At 42.2% G+C, this 22644-nt stretch overlaps 1 protein-coding gene across 4 annotated transcripts in view; it reads right to left on the reverse strand.

The window, feature by feature from the left end:
• Positions 1-4189: 4189 nt before the first annotated feature.
• SRPX (sushi repeat containing protein X-linked) overlaps positions 4190-22644 on the reverse strand; it is a gene marked incomplete at both ends in the record, with an annotated part of 99420 nt that continues 80965 nt past the window's right edge. For 3 of the 4 annotated variants that reach the window (XM_082864759.1, XM_082864760.1, XM_082864758.1), the window contains 2 exons: positions 4190-4373; positions 16361-16482. In XM_082864759.1, the coding sequence (XP_082720885.1) occupies positions 4190-4373; positions 16361-16482 (306 nt within the window). The remainder of the gene's footprint in view (positions 4374-16360; positions 16483-22644) is intronic. The other variant, XM_082864761.1, reaches the window with a different exon arrangement.

Genomic DNA, 22644 nt, shown 5'->3' on the forward strand with positions numbered 1-22644 from the left:
TTACAACTATTTACATACCATTTACATCGTATTAGGTATCATAGGTAATGTAGATATGACAGAGCATATGGGAGGATATGCAGAGGTTATATGCAAATAGTATGACAGTTTATGTAACGGACTTGAGCATCCCTGGATTTTGGTATCCAAGTGGGGTCCAGGAACCAATCCCCTGCAGATACCAAGGGATTGAGTGCATTATGCAGTTGTTGCTATAAAATTTCCTCTCAGAAATGCTCTTGCTGCATCTCACAGGATTTGATATGTTGTATTTCCATTTTCATTTGTTTCGAGACAATTTTATTCCTCTTTTGATTTCTTTGACCCATTGGTTATTTACAAGGGTGTTTAGTTTCCACATATCTGTAGAGCTCTTCACTTTCCTCTTGTTGATTTCTAGTTTCATACCGTTGTGGTTAGGAAAAATATTTAGTATGACTTCAGTCTTCTTAAATTTGCTAAGATTTGTGTCCTGTCATATATGTATTCTGGAGAATGTTCCATGTGCACCTGAGAAGAATCAGCACTCTGCTCTTTTTGGATGGAATATCCTGTATATGTCTCTTCAGTCCATTTGTTCTATAAACTATGGTTCATTTCCAATGTTTTCTTATTGATTTTCTGTCTGGAAGATCTATTCTTTACTGATTGCAGGGTATTGAAGCCCTCCACTATTACTTTACTCTTATTTATCCCTTAAGACATAATAGTATTTGCTTAATATATTTCAGAACTTAGGTGTTGGGAGTATATAGATTTACAATTCTTTTATCTTCTTGATGTATTGACCTCGTTATCATATAATGACCTTATTTGTCCCTTATTACCATTTTGTTTTGCTTGAAGTCTATTTTGTCTAAGTATGGCTAAGCCTGCTTTCCTTTGGGTTCCACTTGCTTGCAGTATCATCTTCCATCCCTTCACTTGGAGCCTATGTGTGTCTTGAGAGCTAAAAAGACTCTCCTGTAGGCAGCATATAGTGAGGTCTTATTTTTTTAAATTTATCCAGCCTCTCTGTGCCTTTTGATTGGTGAGTTCAATCCATTTACATTTAAGGTGATGATTGATATGTAAGGATTTACTACCGCCAGTTTTATCTTTTGACTTCTGGTTATTTTGTCTCTCCATTGTTTCTCCTGATAGCCTAATGGGGGTTTCCTCTGGCTGCCTTTAACATTCTTATCATTGGCTTTTGACAGTTTTATTATATAATATGTCTTGGAGAAGGTGTTTTTGCATTGAGATGATAAGGTGTTCTGTTAGGTTCGTGGACTTGTAAATCCAGTTCCTTCCCCAGATTTGGGTAGTTCTCACCTGTTATTACTTTAAATAAGATCTCTGCCCCCTTCTCCCTCTCTTCTCCCTCTGGTATACCCATTCATCTTAATTCTCTCTCCTCTTATACCTGAATCATTTCTAAATTCCTATCCTCAAGCTCACTTATTCTCCCTTCCATCTGATCTGCTCTGTTTCCAGTGCTTTCTAATGCATTCTTTTTCTCATTTATTGAGTTCTTCAGCTCCAGAATCTTTGTTTGAAATTCTTTAAAAAATAACCAATCTCTGTGGTGAAATACTACTTCTGTTCATTAATTTTATTCCTGAGTTCACTGAATTGCCTTTCTGAGTTTTCTTGCAGCTCACCGAATTTGTTCTTAACAGCTATTTTGAATTCTTTGTCAGTTCGATTGCAGTATTCTGTATCTTTGGATTCAGTTCTTGAAGAATTGTCATTTTCTTTTTGTGATACCCTGTTAACTATGTTTTTTTCCATAGTTTTTGATAAAATGTGCCTCTACTGCTGCGTTTGGAATAGGGAGCACCTGTCTTATTTAGGTAAGGTTTTGTTTACTTCAATTCAGGAGGTTGGTAGTTAAGACCCTTCCTTTTGTTTTCCAGAAGGTGGCACTATAGCAAACGTTTTGGTTTCTCTTAATGGGCGCTGACTCCCTACTAAGGTTGGGAATGTGTACAATATGGGGGAAAAAAACGGGGGGGGGGGATTTTTTTTAAAAGGTGGCAGCAGAGTGTGAGGGGATGTGTGCTTAAAATTTGGGGCTTTGGGTGTGCCCATGGCCTGGTAGGGGGTTCTTCGAGGGGGGGGGGGTGGATCCCAGAGGTCCATGGGCAGACCTCTTGCTGGCATCTCAGGGCAGATAGCAGGAGATATATTCCTTCAGTTCCCTTTCCCTCACCACAGTCATTGATATCTCTCTTCAGATATGCAGGGTGTTGCTCAAGAGCAACGGGACCCTCCAGCTGCAGCCCACAGGGACTGACAGCCTTTCACTCACCCCCTTTTACTTTTCACCTCGTTTGCTAGAGAGGTCACCGCTGGCGCTCCCACTACTGCTTCTGCAGTTCCCTTAGCTCTGTAGCCTCTTCTGAGGTCCTATCCACCCACTTTCGTATGCACAGATAGATGGAGTTCTCGGGTGTCCTGGTGTGCTGTGCAGGGGCGCTTTTGTTTACAGATGTCCAATTAACACGTTAGAGGGGAGGAAAAAAAGGAAAGGCTCATGTTACCATGATGCTGACGTGACTCTGGATATGTAATTTTTTTAAATACCACAGTACACTTATTCTTCAAATAGTCTGTATCTCATTAGGCAAAGTGTCTGTAATATTCTAAGCTCATCAGGAAGACTTGTTTGAAGAAATCAGGGCAGGTCCTTAAACATAAGCTCATCCTCAAGGCTTGAAGCTTTCAGGTTATGGGCCAAAGGGCACAAGCTGGCTTTTCACAGACAGGAGGCTTTAATGTGGGCTGATATGTTTACTTAATTGTGTGACAAATGATCTTTTGAAACAAACTAGTCATTGGTTAACATTCCTCTCCCAACCATGTCAGTGACCTTTTATCTGATACATCTGAGGGAGACAGAGGTCAAAGCACCTACTAGTGTGCTTCGTGGGGGAAAAAACATATTTGTAAATGAAATATAACCCTATTCACAGGATAGCATTCACTGCCTAAGGTTCAGAAGTATCAAATCGGCTTCTAGTTTTAAACCTTCCTGTTGGAGTTTGGACTTTCCATCATTGATTTTATTTGTTCAGGAATAGATGGAAATTTCCCCTCCATGTTTGGCTGGCAAAGCTGAAAGAGTCCAACTCCTGGTTATAAATCTATGATTTTCCAGGCCCAACCTTAGGCAGTTACAAAGGCTTCGCCTGGAAGGTCTCATAAGGAAAAGCTGCTCTCCTAGCACAGACTGGTATACAGTCCATGAATCACAGTCAGTGGCTGCAACTGTAGCCAAGGACTGTTCATGTCCTTTCCCATATTTGCATTCCTAGCCCACGTGATGTTTATTCTTAGGTCTCTGAGGCCTTGGGCAGAGGTCTTCACGCTCCTGTGCCGGGACCTTATAGGAGGAAGAGGGGAATCTGAAGACACTTTTCCCCACTGATTCAGTATCCAGTACTTTTCCACTCCTAGACCCTCGCCCTTCCATGACCCCAGGGTGCATCAAACTGCCACAGCCGGGTCTCCCTCAACAGTGTAACAACCCCATGTCTTTGGTGAGCCACGTGACCTTCAACTGGTGCACTGGTCCACTGGAGAAAACAGAAGATGGAGGAATATACAACGGAACTTCCAGTTTTAGCTTCTTGGTTACACCATCGCAGTAAGTGATTAAATTCTTACCGCTTTCATTTTTGGCTTGTTGCTTTAACTGGCTTCTCTGACCCTTCCATGTTCAGCTCTCCCAGCTCAACTGAGCTCCTCCTGACAAGACTCATTTTTCCATTCCTAAAACAAACGCCAAGAATCACAGTCCTAAAACCTGTGACCACAGTGAGCAAGTGCTTGAAAAAGAAAATGAGTTTGAGTAAATTTGCTCCCAAATATTTTATTAATAAGTTTTATATAAAAAAGATAGAGATGTGTCACACTGTAGAAAAGGCATTGAAAGCATGTGTATGGTTGTAGGTTCTATTTTCTCTGCCAAATTAACCAGCCATGATGGAGTTAAGAGTATGAGTATCATTCATATTTTTTGGAATACTTCAAAGTACAAAAAGCAGTGTTAATATTTTAAGTGCAAAGAAAGTTTATAATAAAATAGACTTTAAAAATTACAAATAAAAATCTGTACATCAAGGATATTTTCCAGGCCTTCCTGTGTGCATAGCACGGATATAGAAAGAGAAGGGGAACTGCCGAGAGAGGACCCGTCGTCACATCAGGTGTTGCAGGTCTGGCCCATTTCGGCTTGCAGGACCATCTCCTCTTTTCTCAAGGGGAAAGTGTCGATCAAGGTGAAGAGGGCCACAGGCGTCACCAGGGAGACATAGCGCTCCCTGTCCATGCCGTGCTTATCCACTAGCACCATACTGAAGGAGTAGAGTGGGATTCTCAGCAACAGCCTAGGGCAAAGAAAAGAGAAGCCTAGGTCAAAATTGGCTCCCCGAGGGCTCTGGTGGACCCACTGGAGTCCTAGAATGACACTGTGTGCAGAGAAAGGCTTAATACCACAAAGGACTGAGTTACCCTTTAGCCCCTTGCTACTCAAACCTACTGGATTAGAATCTATAGGATGAGTAAGATCCACCGCAGACTGGTGTGCACGTGACAGGTTGAGTAGCATGGCTTTAGAGTCTAGTGGCCAGGAAGACTTCAGCCCTGCAGTGGTGCTGTGTACCAATAGGTGCTCCAAGGCATGTATGACAATGCTAACAGAATTTTTCTGTATTAAACTGGAGTCAACCCCCATTCGCAGACTAGGTTTGCACAACCACATACCCACTAGAGCCATTGGTTATCACTGGTTATCAACACAAGTTTTGGTGTTCACAATGGCAGGGGGGGCGTGCTACTGCCCTCTAGTGGTTGGAGGCCAGGGCTGCTGCCTAACATCCTACAATGCACAGACCAGCCCTCTCCCCACCAAAGAATGATCGGGCCCCAAATGTCAATAGTGCCAAGGTTGAGAAACCCTGGCCTAGGTGAAGCTGATTGAAATGACGTTCCAGACCTTGTAGCTCTGGCCCATGGAGCTCCCAACTGCATAGAGGGAATCGAGCTGGCTCTTCACCCTGGGCTGAAGGACTTGGTTAATTAGAATTTTTTTATACCTCAATTTCAAAAAGCATTTGAAGTGATTTCAATGGCCTGTTTTTTTCCATTCTACCCCCATTAGAATTGAAACTGTGAAAAAGAATGTATTTCAGTACCATGTTTAGATGAAAAAAGCCAGAGAAAGCAAACAGATAAGCTGAGCCCAAGAGAAAAAAGAGCACACTCAGTAAACTGAACAACAAAATCTGGAGAAGACACTTTCTTATGCCTTTTATGAGGGACTTTCAAGGAAGATGGGAATCCTTTCTGTCTTATCCCTGTGGGAAACTAAATTGCTAATCCACTTCTAGTGAGTAGAGATAAAAGCGTTACAGTGTCTGCACTGGTTTCTTGTGGTAAGAAGAGGGGACCTCAAGAAGTGCATTAATGAGTTTTTGAACATGTGAACGTAAAGCATGAAAGTGAGGTGAGAATGTTAAGAAGAGGAATATTTAGAGTTTGGAGGCAGGGGGAGAAGGGGGAAGTCCTAGGGCAGGGGTGACCCAGGAAAACAGAGAAATAGGAAAGTCTGGAGGGAAAAAAAGGCTACGCAACTTTGTGGTGGCTGGAACCTGTGGGAAAGGACCTGGAGCATGGGGTGGTCCAGTACTTAAGTCAGGATAGAAACAGCCCCCCCCCCGCCGATGGTGCTACCATCTACCACACGCATTCCTCCTGTGAGCTTTGTGCCCTGACTAACAGAATATTATGAGGGAAAACTGCCATGAGAGGAGATGAGTGGTCAGGGCAGCAGGCTACCAACAGGTACAGAAATGCATCCACCATGGCTAAGAGACCACAGAAATTCGGAGGATGGATAGACACCCGATGGATGAGGGGTGGTACCAGCCACAGTTCAGAGTTACACAAATGTCAGACTGAAATGAACTCCTGGAGAATCTTCTAGAGAACTAGACAAAACTCCTCCTCCCATGGACACACCAAATCTACAACTACATATGGAACAATATTCTCTGCCAGAAAGCGAAAAACTAGGACTCTTGCATATCAGGCAAGTGAGAAAGAAATCACACCGAAGTGGGTAGAAGAGGCTGAGACACAATCTTGTCCAAAAACCTAGCAATACACCCAGCCCCAGTCACTGCCCCCACCCATGTGGAGGGAACTGGAAACCTGGAGTTTCTCCCTGAGGAGCAAAGGGTTCCAATCCCACGTCAGGCACTCCAGCTTTTAAGACCCACGCCTGAGAGACAAACCCCAAAATATCTCTTTGAAAACCACCAGGGCTCACACCCACAAGATCTGCTGGGCTGTCGCAAACTCAGAAACACCCCAAGACACAGTGCGGAAGTATCTGTTTGAAAAGTACCCACACTTTACGTGAACAGGCTCATTTAATAACCTTAAAGCATCAGAGTGGGGCAGGGATGTGCCAGTGGAAGCAGTTTTCAAACTCTCCCTCCACCTTGCTGAAAGCCAGCAGAAACCATCTGTAATCTCTTCTTTTCCAGCAGGTTGCCACCTTTACGTTCCATCGAGCAGAGACATCTTCTTGCATTCCTCCTGCCTTGCTAAATCCAGCAGCACCTTACATCTCTCTCTCTTGCCTGGCTCCAGTGGCCAACAGGCCTTATGCTTGCAGACCCTCAGGACTGCATCTACTTGCTAAGCTGCTGCCTGAGGGTCTGCCTTCCAATCAGCCTGAATCTAGGTGCTGACTGATCCTCTCCGTTGGAGCACTAACAGGTCTTGGCGCACCCTGAAACTCTGGGAGCTATTACAAATAAAATAAGCTATATAGACAATCACAAAGGTCTGAGAGACAAGAGTTAGGGGCAGGGTTGGATAATAAGTTTTATCTCCTACCTGAGGCCACTCCTTCAAGACCAGAAGCGGCTGTTGCGTATTCTAATGCATAGAAACCAACAGAGAGCCAAGTAAAATGAAGAAACAGATGAATATGTTCTTCCATATATAAAACAGATAAACAGGTAAGATAACCAACAAGGACCTATTGTATATAGCACAGGGAACTCTACTCAGTATTCTCTGATAACCTCTATGAGAGAAGAATCTAAAAAAGAATGTGTATGTATATATATATATATATATATATACACACACACACACACACACACACACACACACATATATATAACTGAATCACTTTGCTGTACACCTGAAACATAACATTGTAAATCAACTATACTCCAGTAAAATTAAAATGTAAAAAGGTAAGGCGATTGTCAAAACTTAAGCTAAATAAAAACTCAGGCCAAAATTCAAGCCCCCCCCCCCCCAAAAAAAATTAAGAAGGTCAAGATGGTGACAGCACACCACTAAACCAGACACAAGACCCTTTTCAGTGTGGGACCTGTGTGCTTGCACAGGTCACACACCCATGAAACTGGCCCTGGGTCTACAAGTCCACCAAATCTTTCCAAACAATGCAACCATGCTAAGCCAACCTCAAGTTCCAGGATATGACAGTCAAGGACTAGCTAATTACAATTCCTAATGCTATGAGATGTCTTTCTATTACCAGTTCACTCTCAGCAAAATGAATACATATCAAGTAAAACAGATAAAAAGGGACCTACTGTATAGCACAAGGGACTATATTGAATATCTTGTAGTGACCTATAATGGAAAAGGAGATGAAAGAACAGAAAAACCTCAGGAAAAGAACTTAACGAAACAAAGATAGGTAATTTACCTGATAAAGAGTTAAAAGTAACGGTTATAAAGATGCTCACCAAACTCAGAAGATAGAAAATATAAAAAAGTACCAAAGAGAAGTCACAGAGCTGAAGAGCACAGTAACTATAGTGAAAAATACACTAGAGGGGGTTCAAGGGCAGGTGAAGCAGTGCAAAGTACTGGCAAACTCAAAGACAAGGCAGTGGAACTCACCCAGAGAACTAAAAGAAAAAATTTGTTGTTTTCATTAAGATAACTTAAGAGATTTATGGGACACTACCAAGCACACTAACATTCACAGTATAGGGATCCTAGCAGGAGAACAGACAAAGCAGCAGAAAACTTATTTTAATAAGGAACAGCTGAAACCTTCCCTAACCTGGGGAGAAAAACACAGGTCCAGGAAGCCAAGAGAGTTCCAAAAAAGAGGAACCTAAACAAACCCATACCAAGACCCATTCTAATTAAAATATAAAAAGCTTAAAGTCATGGAGAGAATCTAATGAGAAAAAACAGCATGTTAACACACAAGAGAATCCCATAAAAATATCAGATTTTTCAGCAGAAACGTAGCAGGCCAGAGGGAGTGAAACCGTTCATTCTCCTGAAAGATAAAAGCTTATAACCAAGAATATATTATACTACCCAACAAAATCATTCAGAATTGGAGAGATGAACAGTTTTCTAGAGAAGCAAAAGCTAAGGGGAAGGCCACCAATGAACCAGCCTTGTAAGAAATGTTAAAGGGACTTCTTTAAGCTGAAAAGGGCACTCATTAGTAATAAGAAAAAATATCACAGTATAAATCTCACTGTTAGAAGGTAGGTATACTATGATAAAGGAGGCAAGAATATACAATGGAGCAAAGACAGGCTCTTCAATAAATGGGGCTGGGAAAACTGTACTGCTACACGTAAGACAGGAAAATTAGAACATTTTCTAACACCATCTACAAAAATAAAATGGATTAAAGACTGAAAGGTATAGAACAAATCCTATAAACCTCCTAGAGGAGAACACTAGGGAGAACACTCCTAGGGAAAACACTGTGACATAAATCACAGCAATACATTTTTGGATTTGGCTCCTAGAGTAATGGAAATAAACATAACCAAATAGGACCTAATTAAACTTAAAACCTTTTGCACAGCAATGAAAACTGCAAACGAAATGAAAAGACAACTTATGGACTGGGAGAAAATATTTACAAACAATGTGACGAAAGGTTAATACCCAAAAGATACAAACACCTCATACAACACATTATCAAAAAAGACAACCCAATATCCCTACCCAATGGGCAGGATACCTAAATAGACAATTCTCCAAAGAAGACATACAGATGGCCAACAGACACATGAAGAGATGATCAGGATAGCTAATTATTAGAGAAATGCAAATCAAATCTACAAAGGAGTTCTCACACCAGTCAGAATAGCCATCATCGAAAAGTCTACAGGGCTTCCCTGGTGGCGCAGTGGTTGAGAGTCCGCCTGCCGATGCAGGGGACACGGGTTCGAGCCCTGGTCCGGGAAGATCCCACATGCCGCGGAGCAGCTGGGCCCGTGAGCCATAACTACTGAGCCTGTGTGTCTGGAGCCTGTGCTCCGCAACAAGAGAGGCCGCGATAGTGAGAGGCCCGCGCACCGCGATGAAGAGTGGCCCCCGCTCGCCGCAACTAGAGAAAGCCCTCGCACAGAAACGAAGACCCAACGCAGCCAAAAATAAATACATAAATAAATAAATTCATATTAAAAAAAGTCTACAGATTTTGGGGAAAGTGTAGACACATTCATTCTCTAATTGTGGCGATGGCTTTGTGGGTGTTTACAAATGTCAAATCTTATCACACTATGCTTTAAGTATGTACAGTTCATTGTATGTCAATTGTACCTTATGATCTATAAAACTCTTAGGCCATGACTTAGCAAAGTTCTTAAAATATCAAATGTATTGAAGATGAACAGTATGAAGAAATGCAAATGATAATGGCCGGTATTCTCCAGTTATACTAAAATAAATATGAATATTATTTTCTCAAAAAAAAGTCTACAAATAATAAATGCTGGAGAGGGTATGGAGAAAAAGGAACCCTGCTACGCTGTTGGTGGGAATGTAAATTGGTGCAGCCACTATGTAAAAGAGTACAGAGGTTCCGTAAAAAGCTAAAAATAGAGTTACCATATGATCTTACAATCCCACTCCTGGGCATAACTCTGGAGAAAACTTTAAGCTCACCTCATCTCATGAAAACACCAAAATCACAACTGCTGAACAACCATCAACAAAGAAACACTGGAACCTACCAAAAAAGATATTTTACATTCAGAGACAATGAAGAAATGACAACTGAACAGTAACAGGGGTGGTTTTGCGACATAATCAAATCCCATACCCGCCAGGTGGGTGACCCACAAACTGGAAAATAATTATATTGCAGAGTTTCTCCAAAAAAACGCGAGTCCCAAGCCCTACATCAGGCTCCCCAGCTTGAGGGTCTGACATCAGGAGGAAGAAGCCCCAGTGCATTTGGCTTTGAAGGCTAGTGGGGCTTGAGTGCAGTAGCTCCACAGGACTGGGGAAAACAGATTCCACCCTTGGAGGGCACACACAGTGTTTCACGTACACTGCGACCCAGCAGAAAGCAGGAACTCCATATAAGCCTGGGCTGTACCTACCTGCAAGTCTTGGAGGGTCTCCTGGGGAGGCAGGAATCGGCTGTGGCTCACTGCGGGGGCGGGGGGACCAAGGATACTGGTGGCAGAGGCTCCAGAGAATACTGTCAGAATGAGCTCTCCTAGAGGTTGCAATTTTGGCATAAGGACCTGGCCCCTCTCAACAGCCTTCAGGCTCCAGTGCTGGGACGCCTCAGGCCAAACAAACCAGCAGAGGGGGAATACAGTGCTACCCATCAGCAGAGAGGCTGCCTAAAGTCCTCAGCCAACAGCCACCAATAAACACACCCCTTGACATGGCTCTGCCCCCCAGAGGGACAAGACCCGGCTCCCCGCCCCCCCCCCCCAGTGTGCAGGCATCAGTCCCTCACAGCAGGAAGCCTGTATAAGCCCCAGGACCAAACTCACCCACCAGAAGCAAAGGGAGCAGGCACCAGAAGCAAAACGGAGCTACGATCCTGCAGCCAGTGGAAAGGAGACCACAAACACAGAAAGTTATAAAAAATGAGATGGCAGAGAAATGTTCCAGATGAAGGAACAAGATAAAAACCCACAAGAACAAGTAAATAACTGTAGATTGGCAACCTACCTGAAAAAGAAAATGATAGTAAAGATGATCCAAGATCTCGGAAAAAGAATGGAGGCACAGATCAAGAAGATACAAGAGATGTTTTAACAAAGAACTAGAAGATTTAAAGAACAAACAGATGAACAATACAATAAGTGGAATGAAAAATATACTAGAAGAAATCAACAGCAGAATAATTGAGGCAGAAGAACGAATAAGTGAGATGGAAGACAGAATGGTGGAAATCACTGTCATGGAACAGAATAAAAAATGAAAAGAAATGAGGACAGTCTAAGAGACTAAAGCAACTAGAAGAAGAACAAACAAAACGCAAAATTAGTAGAAGGAAAGAAAGATCAGCAGAAATCAATGAAATAGAGATGAAGAAAACAATAGAAAAGATAAAACTAAAAAGCTGACTCTTTGATAACATAAACAAAATTGATAAACCTTTAGCAAAACTCATGAAGGACAAAAGCGAGAGGACTGGAATCAATAAAATTAGAAATGAAAATGGAGAAGTTACAGTGGACACCACAGAAATACAAAGGATCATAGGAGACTACTACAAGCAACTATATGCCAATAAAATGGACAACCTAGAAGAAACGGACAATTTCTTAGAAAGGTACAACCTTCCAAGACTGAACCAAGAAGAAATAGAAAATATGAATAGAGCAATCACAAGTACTGAAATCGAAACAGTGATTTAAAAACTTCCAAACAGAAGTCCAGGACCAGATGGCTTCACAGGCGAATTCTGTCACCTATTCTTCTGAAACTATTCCAAAGATTGCAGAGGAAGGAACACTCCCAAGCCCATTCTATGAGGCCACCATCACCCTGATACTAAAACTAGACAAAGATACCACAAAAAAAGAAAGTTACAAGCCAGTATCACTGATGAACATGGACGGAAAAATCATCAACAAAATACTAGCAAACTGAATCCAACAATACATTAAAATGATCATACACCATGACCAAGTGGGGTTTATCTCAGGGATGCAAGGATTCTTTCACATCTGCAAATCAGTGTGATACACCACACTGACAAACTCAAAAATAAAAACCATATGATCATCTCAATAGATGCAGAAAAAGCTTTTGGCAAAATTCAACACCCATTTATGATAAAATCTCTCCAGAAAGGGGGCACAGAGGAAACACACTTCAACATTATAAAAGGCCATATTTGATAAACGTACAGTTAACATCATTCTCAACAGTGAAAAGCTGAAAACATTTCCTCTAAGATCAGGAACAAGACAAGGATGTGCAATGTCACCACTTTTATTCAACAGTTTTGGAGGTCCTAGCCACAGCAATCAGAGAAGAAATACAAGGAGTCCAAACTGGAAAAGAAGAAGTAAAACTGTCACTGTTTGCAGACGACATGATATATATATAGAGAGAGAGAATCCTAAAGATTCTACCAGAAAACTACTACAGCTCATCAATGAATTCAGTAAAGTTGCAGGATACTGAATACACAGAAATCTCTTACATCCCTATACACTAACAATGAAAGATCAGAAAGAGAAATTAAGGAAACAATCCCGTTTACCATCACATCAAGAAGAATAAAATACCTAGGAATAAATAGACCTGTACTCCGAAAACTTAAGACGCTGATGAAAGAAACCGAAGATGACACAAATGGATGGAAGGATATACCATGTTCTTGGATTAGAAGAATCGATATTGTCAAAATGACTATACGACCCAAGGCAATCTACAGATTCAATGCAATCCCTATCAAATTACCAGTGGCATTTTTCACAGAATTAGAACCAAAAAAAATCTTAAAATTTGTATGGAGACACAAAAGACTCCAAATAGCCAAAGCAATCTTGAGAAAGAAAAACGGAGCTGGAGGAGTCAGGCTCCCTGACTTCAGACTACAATATAAAGCTATGGTCATCAAAACAGTATGGTACTGGCGCAAAAACAAAAATATAGATCAATGGAACAGGATAGAGAGCCCAGAGATAAACCCATGCACCTATGTGTCAGTTAATATATGACAGAGGAGGCAAGAATATACAATGGAGAAAATACAGTCTCTTCAACAGTGGTGGTGGGAAAACTGGTCAGCCACATGCAAGAGAATGGAATTAGAACACTGTGTAACACCATACACAGAAATAAACTCAAAATGGATCAAAGACCTAAATGTAAGGCCAGACACTTTAAAACTCTTAGACTAACATATAGGTAGAACACTCACTCTTTGACATAAATCACAGCAATATCTTTTATGATCCACCTCCTAGAGTAATGAGAATAAAAACAAAAACAAACGAATGGGACCTAATTAAACTTAAAAGTTTCTGCACAGCAAAGGAAACCATAAACAAAATGAAAAGACAACCCACAGAATGGGAGAAAATATTTGCAAAAGAAGTGACCAACAAGGGCTTAACTTCCAAAATATACAAATATCTCATGAAGCTCTATATCAAAAAAACCCAAACAGCTCAATCAAAAAATGGGCAGAAGACCTAAATAGACATTCCTCCAAAGAAGATATACAGATGGCCAACAAACACATGAAAGGATGCCCAACATCACTAATCATTAGAGAAATGCAAATCAAAACTACAATGAGATATCACCTCACACCGGTCAGAATGGCCATCATCAAAAAATCTACAAACAATAAACGCTGGAGAGGGTGTGGAGAAAAGGGAACCCTCTCGCACTGTTGGTGGGAATGTAAATTGATACAGCCGCTATGGAGAACAGTATGGAGGTTCCTTAAAAAACTAAAAATAGAACTACCATATGACCCTGCAATCCCACTCCTGGGCATATACCCAGAGGAAACCATAATTCAAAAAGATACATGCGCCCCAATGTTCACTGCAGCACTATTTACAATAGCCAAGACATGGAAGCAACCTAAGTGTCCGTGAACAGAGGAATGGATAAAGAAGATGCGGTACATATATGCAATGGAATATTACTCAGCCATAAAAAAGAATGAAATAATGCCATTTGCAGCAACATGGATGGACCTACAGATTATTATACTAAGTGAAGTAAGACAGAGAAAGACTAATATCATATGATATCACTCATGTGGAATCTAATTTTTTAAAAAATGATACAAATGAACTTATTTACAAGTGAAACAGACTTACAGATATTGAAAACAAACTTATTGTTACCAAAGGCGAAGTGTGGGGGGAGGGATAAATCAGGAGCTTGGGATCAATATATACACACTCCTATATATAAGATATATAATCAACAAGGACCTACTGTATAACACAGGGAACTCTACTCAATATTCTGAGATAACCTCTATGAGAAAAGAATCTTAAAAAGAATGAATATATGGATATGTATAAGTGAATCAGTTTACTTTACACCTGAAACTAACATGACATTGTAAATCAACTATATTCCAATAAAACAAAAAAAAAGAAAACATGCATGCATCCCAGTGTACAAAGCAGCACTATTTACAATAGCCAAGACATGGAAGCACCCTAAGTGTCCATTGACAGATAAATGGATAAAGAAGATGTGGTACACGTATACAATGAAATATTACTCAGCCATAAAAAAGAATGAAATAATGCCATTTGCAGCAACATGGATGGACTTAGAAATTATCATATTAAGTGAAGAAAGACAAAGGTGGACAAATATCATATGACATCACTTATATGTAGAATCTTAAAAAATGATATAAATGAACTTATTTTTACAAAACAGAAATAGACTCACAGACATAGAAAACAAACTTATGGTTACCAAAGGGGATAGTAGGGGGTGGAAAGGAGGGGGGAAAATTAGGAGTTTTGGATCAACACATACACACTACTATATATAAAACAGATAGAAACAACAAGGACCTACTGTACAGCACAGGGTACCATATTCAATATCTCATAATAACCTATAATGGAAAAGAATCTGAAAAAGAATACATATATATGTGTATAACTGTATGACTTTGTTGTACACCTCAAACTAACAAAATTGTCAATTAACTACTTCAATTTAAAAATGGTTAAAATAAAAAGATTTTTAATTTTAAAGGTAGATATATTAGTAAAAGTAGTGGATTTATAAAGCTAATATAAAGGTTAAGAGACAAAAGTGGTAAGATAACTACAATAACTGCTTAAGGGATACACAGGATTAAAAGATATAAAATGTGACATCAAAAACAAAACGTGTGTGGAGCTTTAGAATGCCTTCAAACTTAAGTTGTTATATTTATAATGGTCCATTTTAAGTTGATAAGTTAAATGTAAGCTTCATGGTGACCACAAACCAGAAACCTATAATAGATACACAAAAGATAATGAGAAAGGAATCTAAGCATACCACTATATTCATCAAATCACACAGGAAGAGAATAGAGAAGAATGTAACAGAGGACCTATAAAACAGCTAAAAAACAATTAACAAGATGGCTGTAAGTATCTACCTATCAATAATTTAAGTGGACTAAAATCCTCTAATCAAAAGAAAGAGTAGCTGAATGGATAAGAAAAAAACAAACACCTATCTATATGCTGCCTACAAGGGACTCACGTCAGATGTAAAGACACACACAAAGTGAAGGAATGGAAAAATATATTCTATGCAAATGGAAACCAAAAGTAAGCTGGATCACTGTTCTTATATCAGACAAAATAGACTTTAAAACAAAGACTATGGGCTTCCCTGGTGGTGCAGTGGTTGAGAGTCCGCCTGCCGATGCAGGGGACACGGGTTCGTGCCCCAGTCTGGGAAGATCCCACATGCCGCGGAGCAGCTGCGCCCGTGAGCCATGGCCACTGAGCCTGCGCGTCCGGAGCCTGTGCTCCGCAACGGGAGAGGCCACAACAGTGAGAGGCCCGCGTACCGCGCAAAAAAAAAAAAAAAAAATTGGGGTTGCTCTGAAATTACCTTTTGGCTGTTGAATTCTGCTTTTTTAATGCACCATTACTCAGAGTCTGAACACCGTGATTCTGGCTTTTTAAGTGTTACCAAAAGTTGTTAAAATGGGACTATGTACCAGTGCCCTGGAAGCATGGGGGAAAAAGAGGCCAAGCCTGGAAAGGCGAAATTGGAGGCCTACCCTCTTAAGAAGACCAAGGATTGCTTAAGTCCTTTTTGCATTCTGTCCCCTTCCCGTCCCACTCCCACCAAGGGAAAAAAACAAAGCAAAAACACCTGGAAGGGGAAGGAACCCTGGTAATTACCCACTGCATCATGTATTCGGACAAAGAGCCACATGCCAATTAATAGTTATAATACTCCCAGAATAAAAGTAATTAAAGGTTGAAGGTTGCCTGGAATCAAGAATGAATAGAGAGAAATCAGGGAACCTGATCAGAGAAAAGCACTTTTATAGGTAATAACACTTAAGAACAGAACTTCCCCCTACCTGAGCTGCAGAGCTAGGGCTGGAGGCATAATCTTTGCTCCTATCCTGCCGATGAGGGTCGGGAACACGCCTACCAGCTCCACTACGGTGATGTGTCGAAGATCCAGGCCACACTGTGCTTGCTGGAAAAAAAAAACAAAATAAACAAACAAAAAAAACCTAAGCAGGGAGGTGTGAGCATGGCTAAAGAAAATTCCATGTCAAACTACAGACCCACAGGAGCAGCACTGTTCTGTTTGGGGAAGTTCATTTGCCCACTCCCAACTGTCCTGAAGATAGCTGAGAAATTCGAGTTCAACTAGCGGCTATAAAACCTAAATACCTTCCTAGAGGAATCATTCAGAAACGGCTTGGCAATGAGATTTTGAAAACCTAAGCAAAATGGCAATGTATGTATTTCCAGATGGGCTGAGACTTTGCATGAGGCAAATTTCCTAAAAAGTGTCCAAGACCACCCCCAGAGGATTCTAATTTGTCTTTGCAAGGACAAAAGAATATTTCCAGTGTCCCACTATCTGCCCTTGTTTTCACCCCTCACACCTGCCTTCCCGAAGCCCCCCGCAACATGAGCATGGTGAAGAAATAAGGATAAGCGATTCCAACGCTCATCTGATGCCCTGGATTTTTACATCTGGTGACCTGGCCTTGGCGGTTGCCATCCAGGGAGAGCCCTTGATGGTCTGGCTCTGGTGACCAGAGGGGCTGGAATTCCTGGGTCCCATGCGACTCTAACAGTTCTTGGTGGGCTACCACCCCTGGGGCATTGCAGACAGCAGACTGAAACACACCCCCAGTGTCTGTGCAAGAGGCCTCATTTTTTTGTCCTGGATCATCAACCTTAAGGGCAGGCTTCAGGCTTGGCGTACATCTAGAGGCCTATAGAGAGGCCCTCGGGGAACGTAGGCCAGGGATGCCATCTTTGTGTTCTCCCTCTAGAGATTTTCCCTGTTACACCCAGGCAGGGGAGGTGATACATGGTCCCATCCACTACAGACTGAGGCTCCTGGCCCTTCCAGACCAGAAAGCCTGTTTGGGAAAATTTGAGAGCTACCTGAAGTGGGCCCTCCCAGTGCCACCCAGGCACGAGCCCCAGTTATAGCCCTAGGCACTGTGGAGTGTGGCCCGCATCTGATAGGAAGGGTTTGTGAGAACACCTGGAAGCTGTGTAACCCAGCAACTCTTAAGCTGAGAGGAGGGTGGGCAGAGCTGATGGCTGCCAGGGCAAACAAACTGGCCCCGTTCGGCCAGGGAACTTGCGGCACGAGTTGGCTTGACTCAAGGCCGCCAACAAAGAGCATTAGTGGCATTTGAGGTGTTTTTCCTGCTGTGCCCAGGAAGGGAAACTGATTCACAACCTCACTTATTACTGAATACTATACCTTCAGACCACCTGACCAAGGAACCTAACCCTAACACACAGGAAGCTGCATCGCCCATCTAACAGCCATGCTTACGGTGGCGCTTGAATAGAGTACAGCCCATGGCTTTCTCTGTCTGCAAAGGAAAACTGGTGGCCTCACCTAACCAAATATTCAGTGCACACTCTTGCCTGATTTGAGTCCCCAGACAATGAGCCACGCAGGCCCTGGGTCCTGTCCTGCTGCTTTGCCAGGGGAGGGAAGCTAGTTCATAGCCCCACCTACTGCTGGGTATAGTAGTACCCAGTACAAAGCATTTAGTAAGCCTGACCAGAATCCACACAGTCATGAAGCCCATCCTACAGCTGCATTTGGGCAGGCAACCAAGATAGCAGTCCTATCCAGCTGCTCTCAGCCAGTGGCACGCCCCCACCGCTAACCTCAGAGCTCCAACAGATGCCTTGACCAAACTGACCCTAATAACGGGCTCCACCTGCCCAAGGATGTTACCAGCAGACATGTCCAGAAACCTAAACAGAGCTGACTGGTGAAGAATTGTCTCTGCCAAAGTAAACCTGAAAGTCTGGAAAAAGAGATCACTTATTCAAATGAACAGACACTGGTATAAAGAATCAAGGATCGTGAAAAAGCAAGTATGTATGATACCACCAAAGGTAAGTAATAAAGGGCCAATAACTGACCCTAAGGAAATGGAGAGCTATGAAGTTTCAAAGAATTCAGAATAATCATCTTCAAGAGGTTTCGTGAGCTACAAGAACAGACAACTAAATGAAATTAGAGAAGTAAACAAAATGAGTTCAACAAAGAAATATAAACCATGAAAAAATCATAGAGCTGAAGAATAGAATAACTGAACCAAAGAATTCAATAGAGCGCTTCGGACTTCCCTGGTGGTGCAGTGGTTGAGAATCCGCCTGCCAATGCAGAGGACACAGGTTCGAGCCCTGGTCCGGAAAGATCCCACATGCCATGGAGCAACTAAGCCCATGAGCCACAACTACTGAGCCTGTGCTCTAGAGCCCACGAGCCACAACTACTGAAGCCCATGTGCCACAACTACTGAAGCCCGCGCACCTACAGCCCGTGCTCCCCAACAAAGAAGCCACCGCGATGAGAAGCCCACGCACCACATCAAAGAGTAGCCCCCACTCGCCACAGCTAGAGAAAGTCTGCGCACAGCAACAAAGACCCAACGCAGCCTGAAATAAATTAAGAAGAAAAAAAGAGCTTCAAAAGCAGACTCAACCATGCAGAAGAATCAAATCCTGGAAAACAGGCCATTTGAAATTATCCAGTCAGAGGAACAAAAAGGAAAAATAATGAAAAAAGATGGAAGGGAGCCTAAGGGACTTATGGTACACAAAGAAAAATATTCGAATTTTTGGAATTCCAGAAGGAGAAAAGGGACAAAAAGTGTATTTAAGTCAATAATGGCTGAAAACTTCCCAAACCTGGGGAGAGAACTAGACATCCAGATTCAAAAGGCCCAAAGGATCCCAAATAGGGTGAACCCAAATAAGGCTACACCAGGACGTATTATAATTAAATTTTCAAAAGTCAAAGTCAAAGAATTCTAAAAGCAGCAAGAGAAAAGAGAGAAGTTACATACAAGGGAATCTCCATAAGACTATCAGTGGATTTCGTAATGGAAATTTTTCAGACTAGAGGAGAATGGTAGGACATATTCAAAATACTCGGGGCGGGGGGAGGGGGACTTCCCTGGCAGTCCAGTGGTTAAGACTTTGCCTTCCAATGCAGGGGGTGTGGGTTCGATCCCTGGTTGGGGAGCTAAGATTCTGCATACCTCACAGCCATAAAACCAAAACATAAAACAGAAGCAATATTGTAACAAATTCAATAAAGACTTTAAAAATGGTGCACATGAAAAAAAAATCTTAAAAAAAAATATTGGGGGGAAAACTGTCAACCGAGAAATTCTACACCCAGTGAAGCTCCCCTTCAGAAATAAAGGAGGGATAAATACTTTCCCTAAATAACGAAAGCTGAGAAAATTCATCATCACTAGACATGCTTTACGAGAAACATTATAGGAAGTTCTTGGAGTGGAAGTACAGTCAGCCCTCCATATCCACGGGTTCTGCATCCACAAATTCAACCAACCGTGGACCATGTACTATGTGTACAACTGGAGGATCCTTGGATGTGGAACCCACAGATACAGAGGGCTGACAATGGGACATGAGCATCCACAGATTTTGGTGTCCCCAGCAAGTCTTGCAACCAGTTCCCTGCAGATACTGAGGGCTAAATATAAAAGGATGATAATTAACATCATAAAAACATAAGGCAGTGTAAAACTCACTGCTATGGAAAATATAGTGAAACTCGGATTCTGTAATATGGTAATAGTGGTATGTAATTCACTTACAGTTCTAGTTTAAAAGTTATAAAACAAACATGGTCAATGGAGACAAGATGGCAGAGTAGGGGAACATGAGCTCACCCCTTCTTACAAAAACACCAAATTCTCAACTAACTAACTACTGAACAACCATCAACAAAAAATATGCTGGAGGGACTTCGCTGGTGGCGCAGTGGTTAAGAATCTGCCTGCCAATGCAGGGGACAGGGGTTCAAGCCCTGGTCCGGGAAGATCCCACATGCCACAGAGCAACTAAGACCGTGTGCCACAACTACTGAGCCTGTGCTCTAGAGCCCATGAGCTGCAACTACTGAGCCCACATGCCGCAACTACTAAAGCCTGTGCTCCACAACGAGAAGCCACCACAATGAGAAGCCTGCGCACCGCAGGGAAGAGTAACCCCCGCCTGCAACTAGAGAAAGCCCACACGCAGCAACGAAGACCAAACGCAGCAAAAATAAATTAAAAAAACAAACAAACACTGGAACCTACCCAAAAAGATACCCTACATCCAAAGACAAAGAAAAAGCCACAAGATGGTAGGAGGGGCACAATGAAATCCTATACCCACTGGATGGGTGAACCACAAACTGGAAAATAATTATACAACAGAAGTTCTCCCACAGGAGTGAAAGTTCTGAGTCCCACGTCAGGCTCCCAGCTGGGGGGTCTGACAATGGGAGGAGGAGCCCCCAGAGAATCTAGATTTGAAGGCCAGTGGGGTTTGATCACAGGGATTCCACAGGACTGGGGGGAAACAAACTCCACTCTTGGAGGGCACACATGAGGTCTCATGCTCACCAGGACACAGGGGAAAAAGCAGTGACCTCATAAGAGACTGGGCCAGATGTACCTGCTAGTATTGCAGGGTCTCCTGCAGAGGCGGGGGCGGGAGGGGGCGGCTGTGGCTCACTGCGAGGACAAAGACACTGGTAGCAGTAGTTCTGGGATGTACTCATTGGCGTGAGCCCTCATGGAGGACGCCATTTTCTCATCAAGACCTGGCCCCACACAAGAGGCTGTAGGCTCCAGTGCTGGGACACCTCAGGCCAAACAACATTAAATCCTCCAACATTAGCATCATTGAAGTCCCCGAAGGAGAAGAGAGAGAGAAAGGACCTGAGAAAAATATTTAAAGAGATAATAGCTGGGGCTTCCCTGGTGGTGCAGTGGTTGACAATCTGCCTGCTAATGCAGGGGACACGGGTTCAAGCCCTGGTCTGGGAGGATCCCACATGCCGCGGAGCAACTAGACCCGTGAGCCACAACTACTGAGCCTGTGCGTCTGGATCCTGTGCTCTGCAACAAGAGGCCGCGATAGTGAGGCCTGTGCACCACGATGAAGAGTGGCCCCCGCTTGCCACAACTAGAGAAAGCCCTCGCACAGAAACGAAGACCCAACACAGCAAAAATAAATTAATTAATAAACTCCTACCCCCAACATCCTCTTAAAAAAAAAAGAAAGGAGATAATAGCTGAAAACTTCCCTAACATGGGAAAGGAAACAGTCACCCAAGTCCAGGAAGTGAAGAGAGTCCCAGGCAGGATAAACCCAAGGAGGAACATGCCAAGACACACAGTAATCAAATTGACAAAAAGTAAAGACAAAGAAAGAACATTAAAAGCAACAAGGGAAGAGCAACAAATAACATACAAGGGAATCCCCATAAGGTTATCAGCTGATTTTTCAACAGAAACTCTGCAGGCCAGAAGGGAGTGGCGTGATATATTTAAAGTGCTGAAAGGGAAGAACCTACAACCAAGATTACTCTACCCAGCATGGATCTCATTCAGATTTGGAGAAATCAAAAGCTTTACAAACAAGCAAAAGCTACGAGAATTCAGCACCACCAGACCAGGTTTGCAACAAATGCTAAAGGAACTTCTCTAGGCAGAAAAGAGAAGCCCACAATTAGAAACAAGAAAACTACAAATGGAAAAGCTCACTGGTAAAGGCAAGCATACAGTAAAGGTAGGAAATCATACACACAAATATATCAAAACCAGCAATTGTGAGAAGAGGAGAGCACAAATGCAGGATACTGGAAATGCATTTGAAATTAAGAGGAGCAACTTAAAACAACCTTGTTTATATATAGACTGCTGTATCAAAACTTCGTGGGAACCACAAACTGAAAATCTACAGATCACAAGAGAATAGAACAAAAGAAGAAGAGAAGAAAAAAGACCCACAAAAACAAATCCAAAACAATTAAGAAAATGGCAATAAGGAACATACATATCAATAATTACCTTATACATAAAGAGATTAAATGCTCCAACCAAAAGACAGACTAGTTGAATGGATCCAAAACCAAGACCCGCATATATGCTGTCTACAAGAGACCCCCTTCAGATCTAGGGACACATACAGACTGAAAGTGAGAGGATGGAAAAAGGTATTCCATGCAAATGCAAATCAAAAGAAAGCTGGAGTAGCAATACTCATATCAAACAAAATACACTTTAAAATAAAGACTGTTACAAGAGACAAAGAAGGACACTACATAATGATCAAGGGA

The sequence above is a fragment of the Leucopleurus acutus genome (genome assembly GCF_964270905.1).
Source record: "Leucopleurus acutus genome assembly, chromosome: X".
Taxonomy (NCBI): domain Eukaryota; kingdom Metazoa; phylum Chordata; class Mammalia; order Artiodactyla; family Delphinidae; genus Leucopleurus; species Leucopleurus acutus.